Raw genomic sequence first — 13,134 nt, 5'->3', positions numbered from 1 at the left:
AAAACTTCCGTCGCTTAATATGTCCGAAAACTGCAATCACTTGTTTCCAAAATGTTTGAGATATCTGTACGTATATCCACATTAAGCGCTAAAAATATCGCCCCCTTTGTAGATCAGACCCATAGAAAGTAAGATTCGTAAAACCAATAGTAAATCTGCACTTAGTCGTTAACGGAGTGAGCAACTTTCATGCTGCCAATTATTGTACAAAATGTGTAAACGTAGACAGTCAGTTTGGAAGACATTTTCAAATGCAGCACTGAAGTTAATATGGACTTCAACAATTAATACAACAATTTTCTCTGATATACTCTTGGCACATGGATTAATTGTTAACCTTACTGCCATCATGTGTGTGAGTGTTACCTGTTGTACTGTGGCGTCATCTATTAAAATCATTTCTCATTGCTGCATCTTATGAGCTGTCCAAAATAAAAATAAAAAATATGTATAATTCTCTTTAATTCACCACAAATGCGTCATCAACTCCCTGCAGGAAAATAACATCTTAGACATCTGGAGTGCAAGTCTGGGTTACTGTGACTCACTGTGCGAAGAGTGCAGCAAATCTCCTGACAAGTCTTCGATATGAGAATCGTGAATGTCAATGCAAAATCTAATAATGCGCTCTGTTGTGGACAGTACATGGGTGGATGCATGCAGGCATGGAGTAGAAAGCAGGAAAAGCTTGTCAGAATATATTTTTAAGAGCAGTGTTGTGTCTGCACTGTTGTATAATTCAAAGATGCACCCTCAAAGTGATCAATAAATAAGTGCATTTACTCACTGCTAATATTTCATTCCAACGTCCATCTTCCCTCATGGGAGAAAGAAAACCTAAAAGAAATTGAAGATATGGTGTGCTAGGATATCCAATAAATCTTTCATGTGAAGATACTTTTAAAATATAGATTTTCTTTTTTTTTTTTTTCAAACCTCCAGTCAAGTTCAAGTGTGGCAGCTTGATTTGTCACGTGACGATAAGCTTCCCATATTCTGACACAAATGAATGTTATGTAGGCACTAAAATGAAGCACCTTTACATAAAAAGTCTCAATAAAATCCACAAGTGATGTCTTCATGCATGCAATCTAGAGCTGCCACTTCTATTACAAAATATAATGTATCAACTTTATTTAGAATATTTTTTTCCATTCATTGCATTTTTCCCACTCATTTGTTAACTATTTAATCATCTTAACTCACTGCCCTATTATTGGATTTGTACATATTTATTGTATTCATCAAAATAATAAAATGATGTCCATATATTTAATGTTATGAAAAAAATTATCCTTCCACAAAATCTCAGCAGCCCACCAACTTCACTTACTGTACGTTCTGATTGCCTTTATGGACCATTACTGCCACCTAGTGAAAATAACACCCACATGGACCTTTCAGTATGTCCTTGTCCTCAAGTGCACCAAATGAAAGGATAAAAGTGGAATGAATGCAAAAACTTGCTTATGCTGATAAAGTCCGAAAAGCACTTTTTGTCACCAATAGGAATATTCAAATCAGTGTAGCTGTGAGGCGAACTTTACTTTATGGAGACACATGCTCGAGCGTGTAACAATTTGCGGTCAAGGTGACTTGAAAGGTTAAAATAATAGAATAAAAATGTCATGGTATTTAAGACAAAGTAAACAACAGCGGTGTAAATGTTATCTGTGAATAATCATTTACAGGCTCTTTCGGAGTCCTACTCTCATTTTTAACATCTGTACGTACACCTGCAGACACCCGAGATTCACTCGACCAGTCTTTTTGTCTTTGTACCCCGGTTTGGCTGTTGACCAATCTTGGGTATATCCCACCTCTCACCCAAAGTCAGCTGGGATAGGCTCCAGATCCCCCGTGACCCTAATGAGGACAAAAGCGATGGTTGCGTAATATATTCATTTATGACAAATATATTACAAATACTACATATATCTATACACATGTGTCTCATGGTAATCTTGTTTTTCCCTTTCGTCCACTTTGTGACCAAATACTAAAAATGACAATAATTTACGATTCTCGTCGAATGCAATTTCAAATATCTGCAGGCTACAAGTTTCCATGTAAATGTGTAACAGGGACTTTACCCAAGTGGGATTTCAGGAGTCTCACTGAAGATCTATTAATTCTCTCTATATTGTTGTATTCTAAATTTGTACCTTACCATAACAGTTTGACAAAATGATTATACACAACCATAGATCGGGACTTTCTGTGTTTTTGCCACTGCACTTTAACTATTTACTTTGCTATCTCATTGACCTGTTTCTTCCAGTTCTCTGTGCCATGAACTTTGGCTGGGCAATGGAACTGTGTAAAAAGTCACAAATTGTGCACACAAACTGATACAGAGACCCACCCGCACGGAGACTACTTTGTTTTTAATGTTTTACAGGTTGTTTGTGCGCGCGTGCGTGTGTATTAATGTTTAAATGACTGAACATTTCACATATGCTGTAATACTTGTTTGAAAGTCAGAGGTCACCAAATAACCTTGCAATTCCTTTCAGTGATTGAATGTTACAATTTCCTTTTTAGAAAACACCTACATTTTTAGGCCAAGCAGCTAACTTGTGCACTCGGCTTCTTTGTCAGATTGTGATGATGAGGAAAGACTTCATCAGTTAATATTGGTTTACCCAGTGCTCCACCAGTTTGACCACCAACATATACAACCCTCCATCCTTCTATGTCCTCCCATACAAACTCTGTGAGCCAAAGCCAAAGTGAAATGAGACATGAGACCGTCTGCCAGGCATCCTCCTACCGTCAATGGAATGCAGACAGGGACAATAGGAACAGCTTGCAGTAGGGTCACCAGTTTACAGGGTTTATTCCATCTTGCTTTGTTTCATATAAGAAAAAGGTGGTTATGCTCTACTTTATTTTTAGATGTTAGATGTGCGATTTGTTTTTATAAAATTTAAAATTTGAGTGTGGTGACATATTGTTACCGCAATTACATAATGATTAATCTCGCTGATGTAGATTGTTGATTGCTTTCTTAACATTTCACAATCAACAGACAAATTTAATAATGAAGCCTAATAGTTGTGGCCCAAATATGAGCCGGATGAATTTTGCAAGATGCGGTGGTGTTGTTACCTATTTTAAGCCGTGATCCACAACTCTTAGTGGAGCGGTTCGCAGCTGAGTTTGAAGCGGTTGAGATGAAACTCAGCATCTCCAAATCTGAGACCATGGTCCTCAATCAGAAAAGGGTGAGGCGCCGTCTCCAGGGGAGGAAATTATTGAAGCTCACATTTTGATTGTATGCATGTAGTTATAGTTTTGTTTCTGTGTTATTAATTTAAATGATTATGTAAATAAATTACTTAATATAACGAATTAGTGCAACAAAACAGGGCTATAATACTGTATGCATAAATGTATTTAGGGAAGGGTGTACAACCCACACAACACATTATTTTTCAAGCATACTTTATGATTTGATATTTAAAACAAGACATTTATTACATATTATTTTAAGTATTTTTCTGTGTAAATAGTTTAGGAATAAAATAAACTTGTGAAATTTGCTTGGCAGGACTTAATAAATTGATAAAAATCTTTTGGGAGCCAGAATTCGATTATTAATGGAGAATGGTCATTTGACAAGTGATGCAATTGTAGGAGCTGTGTTGTCACACATAACAATAACATTCAACAAAACATAAATTCGTTTGTTTTTTCCCAAACTACCCTCCTGCACCGTGATGCAATGTTGCGCAATGGCGGCGTGCCACATTGCAGTTACTACGTGTCAGCACAAATCGAGAGAGAGAGAGATAGAGAGAGAGAGAGATAGAGAGAGAGAGAGAGAGAGAGAGGGAGAGAGAGAGTGACCGAGAGAGAGAGAGAGAGAGAGAGAACGAGAGAGAGAGAGAGAGAGAGAACGAGAGAGAGTGAGAGAGAGAGCCGTGGTACTGTTCCGGGATTTCTTGTTCGTCGTCATCATGTGAGTGGGTTTACGCTTTTCAATAATTCCTGTCTTGTGCACTTATTTGTGCTGTTATAGTTGTGGTGTTTTCGTTTTGTCGGTATTGTTGTGATTGTGCCCACTACTCGCGTCACTCAGATTGGCCACATCCACGTGGTCCACATGGTCAGGTTGTTAAAACTTCCGGCCTTATCTTATCTATCATCGATATAAGTAGCAAGAGGACGGCCCCAAGCCTTAAACTGGGCACGACTGGAGGACTGCTAATACGTTCATTTTCACAAGTTAACTTTGAAAGAGCACTATGGAGCACGGTATGTGGAAGTGAGATGGTTTCAACATGTTTGATGTTGCCACTGCATGGTGGCACCTGACTTGACTTGCTGCTCTAATTTAGTGCAATGCATTTATTATGTCTGCAGGGTTTACAGGTTTTGGAATCTTTTTTTTTTTTTTTTGTGGTAACCTGTAAGGTCAATACACTTGAAAGTCACTGATGGTGTAGTGGTACACTCGCCCGAGTTGTGTGCGGCCAGCGTAGGTTCGGTTCCCACTCAGTGACGGCGTCTATGTCTACCCTGTGACTGGCTGGCAACAGTTCAGGGCCGCCGCGCCGGATCGTCACGTTGTCGTCGTGCGGTGGCAGAGTACCCATACGGGGAAACCAAGAATGATCCAAAAACCCGGAGTCCGAACCGAAACTCTGTTTCGCTCCCGGACCCACACCTCTATGAATAGAGGTGTAGCCATACGAAACTTACTTAATACACTTGAAGATAACTCTCCCGAAACAACCAGGCTTTAAGTTTTTTTTTTTTTTTATGATTTCATGTAGAGGGCAGCATGGCGATTAAGTGGTTATCACCTAGATTGTCTCACAGTTCTGACGTGGGGGTCCTAATCTCTGATCCAGTCCGTTCTCTCCATGGTTTCATATTGGTACTCATCTTTCTCCTCATTCCAAAAGCATGCATGTTAGAATTCAAATGTCTGAATCACCAAAACGTGTGAAAGGTGGATTTTTACCTGGACTGTTACTTTGTTTAAAGAAAAAAACAATCTGACAAATAAAATTAAAAAAAATAATCTACGTTTGTAAACAAAACAAAATATTACGGATCCCATGGCATGGAAGATTGTTTTTAAATATTATTAAAAAAAAAAATTCATTTCAGCCTTTTTTTTCAATTCCATTCCACTTTAGGGGCTCCTCAAACCAGTGGGTGGTTTGCAACCAGGGGTACGCGTACCCGTATTTGAGTACCACCGCCTTAAACAATAGCTGCTTTTCTTACATTTCATTTTCAAACATCCTCACACTCCTAATATTTTTTATGTCTGTATTGCGGAGGGAATTACTATTAACTCTCTGCAAAGGAGGTCGTGCTTTTATTGTTTATTTGACAGGTACATGATACAAAAATGGCAAAATTTGCAATATTTTATAAAGCAGTGGAGAGGAAGAGGTCATTATCGTTTGGTGCAGGTCCAGATCAAAGTGTGGCTCCAGTCTTTTACTTGTTTTTATTATGGGCAGCCAATTGCAGGTATCATGCCAGGCTTATTTCAAGGATAGAGCGTTCAAGGACGTCACCGATACCAGTCACTCACACCCTCTTGTGGCCATTCCAATATCTGGAAGTCCATGGCATGCATGGTTGTTAGACGCGCAGAGTTTTCTGACTGAACTGCATCCTAATTTTGGTTACTATTATTGGGCTGCTAATCTTTGTTGTTTGTCCTTTTGGGTGCATTATGGTGCAAATGGGATCGGACCAAAATGGGTGGAATTGGAGAGGCTTTCCTGTGGTTCTTTATCCTTACCAGCTATAATTGGAGCGCCCATTCCTTGATCTCAGAATGTGTCACGCCACAACCCTATTGTTTATAACTCTACCTACAATTCAGGAGGTATTTTGATCTTCACCACATTAATTTGTTGAGTCCAATAGTGGCAAATGTCCCCCCCCCCCTTCAATGCAGGATTCTACATTTAATATATGGCATACGGGGGCTCTTGAAACATTTAAAGACCTCCTTATTGAGGGCAAATTGGCTTCTTTTTGTCAGCTGTCTGATAAAAATAATTTACCTGCCTCGAACTTTTTTCGATATTTGCAGGTGAGGCATTTTGCTTCAGGCTCCATCACAGGGTTCCCAGACAAACCCCCTAATAATATCATTGATGACTTGCTATCTGTCAATCCATCCATCCATCCATCCGTCATCTGTACCGCTTCTCCTCACTAGGGTCGCGGGGGGTGCTGGAGCCTATCCCAGCTATCTTCGGGCAGTAGGCGGGGGACACCCTGAACTGGTTGTATCTGTCAATCCAACAAAGAAAAAGACGATATCTATGATAAGTTTGATTTTTTTGCTTAGGTTTCCCTTCTATGTCTAATATTAAGGACGCGTGGGAGCGAGATCTTCAGATCACTATTGGTGAGGCGGACTGGTCTGATGTGTTGAGAAGAATCCATTCTTCCTCTTTGAGTGCGAGACACTCACTTATCCTGTTCAAGGTGATCCACAGAGCACATTGTCCCAAATACAATTGGCACGTATCTACCCACATATTGACCCTACTTGTGACCGATGTAAATCTCCTGAGGCTACTTAAATACCGATGTTTTGGCTTTGCCCCAAGACTCAACATTATTGGAGTAATATTTGTGACGCTCTTTCCATTGTACTTGGTGTTAAAATAACCCCAAATCCACTGATGTTACTTTTTGGGGTTGTGGCTGAGGTTTTGGGTTTATCCGCCGGGGGTCGAAGAATTGTTGCCTTCTCAACTTCATTGGTGCGGCGCTTAATTATTTTTAAGTGGGAGGATGCTTCTCCTCCTACAGTATCGTATCGCATTGGATTAGAGATGTATTATTTCACCTAAAATTTGAGAGGATTAGATGGGGGGGCTCTGAACAGAAGTTTCATCGGATGTGGGGGCCTTTTTTGACATTCTATGATCTACCATCAACAAAGGTGTACGGCTGAATGTGGAATATCCTGGCATGTGTACGTACTGTTGGTCTTTTGGTATATGCTTGTGATTCGCTTACTCTTTATGTGACAGTAGAGACGGGGGAGTTAAGTTTGTGTGGGGTGGGTTTATTTTTTTTGCGGGGGGTTCTTTGTTGTTATGTTGTTAAACTTCAATAAATGTATTAAACGCACAAAAAAAATAATTTCTGTAACTGTATACGTGTTTCTAATGTCTATTTGTCTTGTTAAATAAAGCACCATAGTCCTTTGATTTACTGATGGTATTATACAGATTGCTAAACTTTATAAACTAAACTACTTTATCAGCTGATGTGATATACGCACATTGTGGTAAAAATTTCAGCCCTATTTTCCAACTTCATAGATACATTCTTCAGCCCTATTTTATTTTCCAACTTCATAGTGTCATGCTGAACAGTTAACAGTCGAACCTTGTATCACCTTGTACTTTGGGCTCGCTTCAATTTATTTTGAACAAACACTAGATCTCGGGGAGTTTGTTTTATTATGCACTTTTGTTGATTTAGTTAAAAATGAATCATAAATTGCAATGAATTGTTGGTTTTGTTTTCAGCTATATTGCAGATTGACTGGTCTACCTTTTGTTAGAAATAAATGAAATGAAACGGTGGTTTTATAGAAATTGTATGGATCAAAAGTGCGAGTGCTATTGGTCTGAAAAAAGTGATATTAAAGATCCATATTTTTATTATTAAAGAAAAATGTTTTAAACGACATTTGTATATCATCCATTCATCTGCATCCTGTGCGCACTTTGCAGTGCGTAGCAACATGACAGAGTTTTGGAAGGAGCACTCCAAGGAGGCCACGTTGCAGGAGATGATGTTGGACTCGCGTGCCATTGAGCTGACACAGCAGGAACTGCCTGAGATCTTATCTGTGCTGCCTAGTCTGGCTGGATGTCGCGTGCTGGAACTGGGGGCCGGCATTGGGTGAGCATGGAGTCGTGGTCGGGGGTGTGCACGTTTCTGAAGCATTTCATAAGCAGGAGCTCATTAAACACAAGTAGGACTCTTGTATCACATTCCTTTTATGTTTTTTCTATATTTCAAATTTGATCATCTCCAAGATACAAGGCTGAAACATGTCCGCTTAATTAAACAGTCGGTACACCAGCCATCTGATGAAACAGGCGGCCCACGTGACCGCCGTGGATTTCATGGAGAGCTTTGTGGAGAAGAACAGGCAGACCAACGGGCACCACGAAAATGTTACTTTCATCCAAGCTGACGTCACAAAGCTGGAATTGCCCTCAAACCGGTGTGAATGCCAAAAGTGTATCTGAAGTCATCACACTGCCGGAAACATATTGTGTAATCATATCGACCTTTACTGCTGCTGTCTTCCTCAGTTTTGACTTCATTTTCTCCAACTGGCTGCTGATGTACCTCAGTGACAAAGAGGTGACTTTGCTGATCAAGAAAATGCTGATGTGGTTGCAGCCTGGTGGCTCGCTTTTCTTCAGAGAATCATGTAACCACCGCTCAGGTACAAAATTCATCCACTCGATCAATTTCGATATTTGTGGTCCCGTAAACTGTGTTGGTGTAATTGTGCACACTTAACAGGTGACTGTAAGAGGGAGTTCAACCCAACATGTTACCGCACTGAGGCCCAGTACAACCACCTGACCACATCAGTTCAAGTGGAGAATGAAGAAGCGGGACAGAAATTTGGTTTCGACATGGTACTCAGGAAGAGGGTCAAAACTTACATTGAGGTACTCCGGTTTGTATCTTTCACAATATAACCTTGAAGAAGTTCACCAAAACCGCCACTGATTGTACATGATTCTGATATGTGCTTGTCCGTTCACCTAAAGCTGAAGAACAACCCTAATCAGGTCTGCTGGTTGTTGGAGAAGGTTGTCCGTTCTTCAGACACAGACGAGACATTCAACAGCTTCCAGTTGTTCCTTGACAACAAACAGTACACAAGGCGGGGCATTTTGCGCTATGAGAAGATGTTCGGTTCAGGTTATGTCAGCACAGGCGGGTCCAGCACCACCAAGGTCAGAACAAAAAACTTTCTCTCAAAATATACAATATATGAGTTGTACCCAACTACCAGGCCATGGCCCAGTACCGCACCGCGGGCCACTTTGGATCAGGCTGCATGGATGGAGAAGAAATAGAAATTGCAGTGTTTATCAATTATTTATTATTTGAGGCTGAAAAATATTTTATTTTGAAAAGTAACCGGCTTCTCTCTGTTACATCAGAGTCTTGATGCATGTCAAGATGCTAATTGTCTCGGTCGCATTACGCTAATATTAAACCCACAAGCTATCAAAATGAGTATGACCACGTCATATTATTGTTTTTGGTTCATGCTGGTATCTAACAACCGAATGCAAATGCAACAGCATAGGACAGAATGACATCAAATAGCAAATTTATGTCATGACCTTGTAATAACAGGAATTTGTAGATCTGCTCAACTTGCAACCTGGCCAGAAGGTTCTGGATGTTGGCTGTGGTATCGGCGGAGGAGATTTCTACATGGCAAAGGTCAGGGCCAAGGGAACCCCCAAATAAAACATGTGACAACATCCTGAAGATTGAATGTTGACAGTTGAGCGTCGGTCATAATGTATTTCAGACATTCGGAGTGGAGGTGCTTGGCTTGGACCTCTCCGAGAACATGGTGGATATCGCTATGGAGAGGGCGCTTGCTGAAAGGCTGCCATCGGTATATGTTGAAAGGCTAACGCACCAGATAGTCTTAAAATTGAATATCTTGGCTCGTCTTGTTTAATATGAATGGGAGTCACAATTGATAGGTGGAATTTGAAGTTGCTGATGCCACTAAGAGGACGTTTCCTGAGGGTTCATTTGACGTCATCTACAGCAGAGACACAATACTCCATATTACAGACAAGCTCGCTCTCTTCAAACGTTTCCATGTAAGTATGCAATAAAATCCAACTTTATTTATATAACGCATTTCACAACAGTTGGAGCTGTTCTTGGGTGGTGATTCGCTTTGGGAAAGGTGAAATGAAAGCAATGTTTTATTACAAAAAAAGTCAAGTGCATGTGCTCTTCATATGCAGTCATGGTTAAGGCCTGGAGGCCAGCTGCTTATCAGTGACTACTGTTGTGGGGAGAAGCCATGGACCCCCCAATTTGAAGCTTATGTCAGACAGCGAGGCTACATCCTCTACACCCCGTCACAGTACGGAATGGTAAGCACACAGTAAAGACTCTAATATTACATGGTTTATGCCACAGCTGCCCTAAATAACATACTTTTCTTTATTCATGTTTCTGTATTTGTTTATCCCCACGCTGAACTATGACGTTATCATGATGGAGGTGTCTGTGTGTCTCAGTGATCCAAAGAGCTAAGTTATCTTGGGCTTTAAGCCCCTGGCAGGGTCAGACAGACAAAGCACCCCGATGATGATTACAACTATTGGAAAACGTTTTCCCTTGTTGAGACGCGGGTTACCAGGGTCCCCTCTTGAGCCACACCTGCACGTGGGGCTTGAAGACGAGTGCCTGATGGCCAGGCCAGCACCCTTGGGCCAACAGGTCTCAGCCTGAAAGGACAATGTTGGACCATCTTCTCATGGGCTCACAAACTGTGAGAAGGGTCGGGTGCTATGTGAGCTGGGCGGCGGTCAGATTGGAGTAGGTCCCCAAATCAAACTTCACTTTGGGCCCCAATTTGATCATGGGCGGTCTTGCATGAAATTGAGCAAAACAGATAAGGATTCGTGTTATGTTATTTGTTATGCCACTTAAAAATAGTAATGGCTGACTCTCAAAACTCAATGTCATCTCATGTCATATTGTCTATTGAAAGCTCATGTTGTCATCTGTGTCTGCTTGTGTAGTTCATTCAGGACGCTGGCTTCTGTGACGTTCAGGTCAATGACCAGACAGCCCTGTTCATCCAGGTCATTAAGGAAGAGCTCCAGAAAGCAGACAAAATGCAGAGAGAATTTATTGAGGTTGCCACTCTCCTAATCAATTACAAATCTAAATGTCGTCCTCTCTCTGGTAGCTGGCTCTTAACCCTAAGGTGTCTCTGCAGGAATTCTCTGAGGAGGACTATAGTGCCATTGTGAACGGCTGGAGGGAAAAATTGGAGCGTTCTAACATCGGAGACCAGCGATGGGGCCTTTTTCATGCAAGAAGAAACTGAGTGATTGTCTCTAATTGAATAACAACCCAATAAACAAGTGGGCGTGGCAGAAGCACAGTTAATTTCATAGAGTAGACATTTTACTAAAAAAAAGATAATATTTGGTCCTATTAAACGGAGTACAATTTGACAGTACAATTTGATTAAAATATTCAGCATAAAATTTTCTCTGTGAAATTCATGCTGAATATCCATCCATCCATCCATTATGCCGCTTTTCCCCATTAGGAGTCCGGGGTGTGCTAGAGCCTATATTTACTGTCAAATTTAACTCTGTTTACTGGGACCAAATATAGTTTTTATAGAAAAAAAAAATTAAAAACCCCTGTTATGTGTTCTTATGACACATGATTGAATTTGTAGTTGGTTTGACACTAACGTGTTCAGTTTTGACATTTTGGAATTTGATTTATTTATTTGCTTATCTCAATTTTGAAGAAATCAATAGTTATTATTAGCAGTGTTATTATTATTATTATTGTGGTTGTAAATGACCATTCATTTGTTGTAGACAACGCTCGTATCTGTGCTCTCTTTTGGCTGTATATCATGTGAGGAAAATTGATTGATGACTTAATGTTGTAAGAATTTGATGACAGTTATAGTAAAGTTTTGTTTAAAAAACGAGCTTTTAAAACAGTACTTTATTTAATGAATTATTAAATATATAACTACGAAGCGCGGATGGTTGTTCGTCTCTGTGTGCCTAAATTGATACCCTTTCCCCATAACATCAAATATTTTCATTTGGATTGAACAGTTCTATGATGTGGTCAATCTGTCAAAATGTTTTTATTGATATGTACAAGCCATGGTCAAATAAGCATAGCAAATTGAACAAGGAACTGGCCTCGATGTCCCTATTGAACACACAAACTTAAGTCACGGTTCGATTTAGAAATAAAAAAACATCGTGCTCCATAAATCAATCATAAATGTGTTAAATCTGACACATTCTGCTACTGACAGAATAAGCACATATGACAAGGAATTAACGGCAATTTGTTCTCCGTGAGTTTTCTTTTTCTTCTGTTAAAAACACTTCCAGCACATTGTTACGTGAGTGCCACCCAGTGTTCAGTCCGAGTCATCACAGTTGAAGAATGAAACGTTCGCTAAACATGACAAATCTGTGTTGGCAAAACTAAAATGCTAAATTTATTCTTCAATGTTACTTGCTGTATTCAATTCAATTCTTTGCATTTCAACTTCCACAAACACATATTTTGATTTGGACTTTCCTGCCACTATTTGAGCTTCATTGTATTTATTGATTGATTGTTAGTTCATATTTTTCTGTGTTCTTTACAAAATGTGTATTTTATGAAAACATTTCAAATATATTTATTTATATCTTATATCTGAAGAAGACGCTCATGCTCGGACTGGGAATATAGAATATACAAGAAAATCCTCTAAATAAACAAAAGCAAAATCACCGATAATGTCCCATAAACCACCGTGGATCATGCTGCCTAACGACTGCATGAGCATTTTTGGATTTGGATTGTGGGTGCTCAGACCTTCTCCAGCATTCCAAAAACCATGCATATTAAACAGTCATAAGACGTAATTTCTTTCAACATGACTGGTATTGGAGCAAGCCAAATGTAATTTAAGTATTCGGGTGACATTACTTTAATATACAGCACTTTGATTACATTAATTACGATTAACTACATTTTTTACAGGTATACGGATCGTTTCATTACGCATTTGCCTTTTTGACAGCGATCTTACTCCATAGTACCAAGTCTATCTATGTATCCATTTAGAAGCACACACGCGCGCACAAAAAAAAATACGAAAACGGTCCACAAAAAAATGTTTATATCGTATTGAGGTTGACTTTTCAGCTGAGGGCACTCAAATATAGCAATGGCCCAGATAGTAATGCACTTTTACTTAACTTTCGGTTCACGGGTTGGGTTGAAAGAGTCATTAAAGGCTCTCGGTACGAGCTCTTCAGATAAGCGCACACGCAACAGCCAGACATCCCGCCCACCGCG

The 13,134-nt window shown here is 39.9% G+C and overlaps 1 protein-coding gene across 3 annotated transcripts; it reads left to right on the top strand.

The window, feature by feature from the left end:
- Window positions 1-3,862: 3,862 nt before the first annotated feature.
- pmt (phosphoethanolamine methyltransferase) lies at window positions 3,863-11,808 on the top strand. 3 transcript variants are annotated; one of them, XM_088294467.1, is made up of 12 exons: window positions 3,863-3,964; window positions 7,734-7,905; window positions 8,078-8,233; window positions 8,325-8,461; window positions 8,542-8,693; window positions 8,796-8,984; window positions 9,394-9,483; window positions 9,575-9,664; window positions 9,756-9,878; window positions 10,029-10,160; window positions 10,815-10,931; window positions 11,015-11,808. In XM_088294467.1, exons 2-12 carry the CDS (start codon window positions 7,745-7,747, stop codon window positions 11,123-11,125), a joined length of 1,458 nt encoding a protein of 485 aa, XP_088150593.1. In that variant the 5' UTR covers window positions 3,863-3,964; window positions 7,734-7,744; the 3' UTR covers window positions 11,126-11,808. The 3 variants fall into 3 exon arrangements, with proteins under 3 accessions (XP_088150593.1, XP_088150591.1, XP_088150592.1); XM_088294465.1 differs by lacking the exon at window positions 3,863-3,964 and adding an exon at window positions 4,101-4,260; XM_088294466.1 differs by lacking the exon at window positions 3,863-3,964 and adding an exon at window positions 6,251-6,468.
- The last annotated feature ends 1,326 nt before the right edge of the window (window positions 11,809-13,134 follow it).

The sequence above is a fragment of the Idiotropiscis lumnitzeri genome, chromosome 4 (assembly GCF_059441095.1).
Source record: "Idiotropiscis lumnitzeri isolate Australia: NSW breed Sydney's pygmy pipehorse chromosome 4, RoL_Ilum_1.0, whole genome shotgun sequence".
NCBI lineage: Eukaryota > Metazoa > Chordata > Actinopteri > Syngnathiformes > Syngnathidae > Idiotropiscis > Idiotropiscis lumnitzeri.
The sequence above is the reverse complement of the archived record's forward strand: the minus strand, read 5'-3'. Positions and strand labels throughout refer to the sequence as shown.

What these genes read in the sequence shown, in the direction of transcription:
- pmt (XM_088294465.1), top strand. An exon ending in GAGATTTCTACATGGCAAAG is followed by an intron (nt 9,484 to 9,574) that starts GTCAGGGCCAAG and finishes AATGTATTTCAG; the next exon opens with ACATTCGGAGTGGAGGTGCT. An exon ending in CTCTCTTCAAACGTTTCCAT is followed by an intron (nt 9,879 to 10,028) that starts GTAAGTATGCAA and finishes CTTCATATGCAG; the next exon opens with TCATGGTTAAGGCCTGGAGG.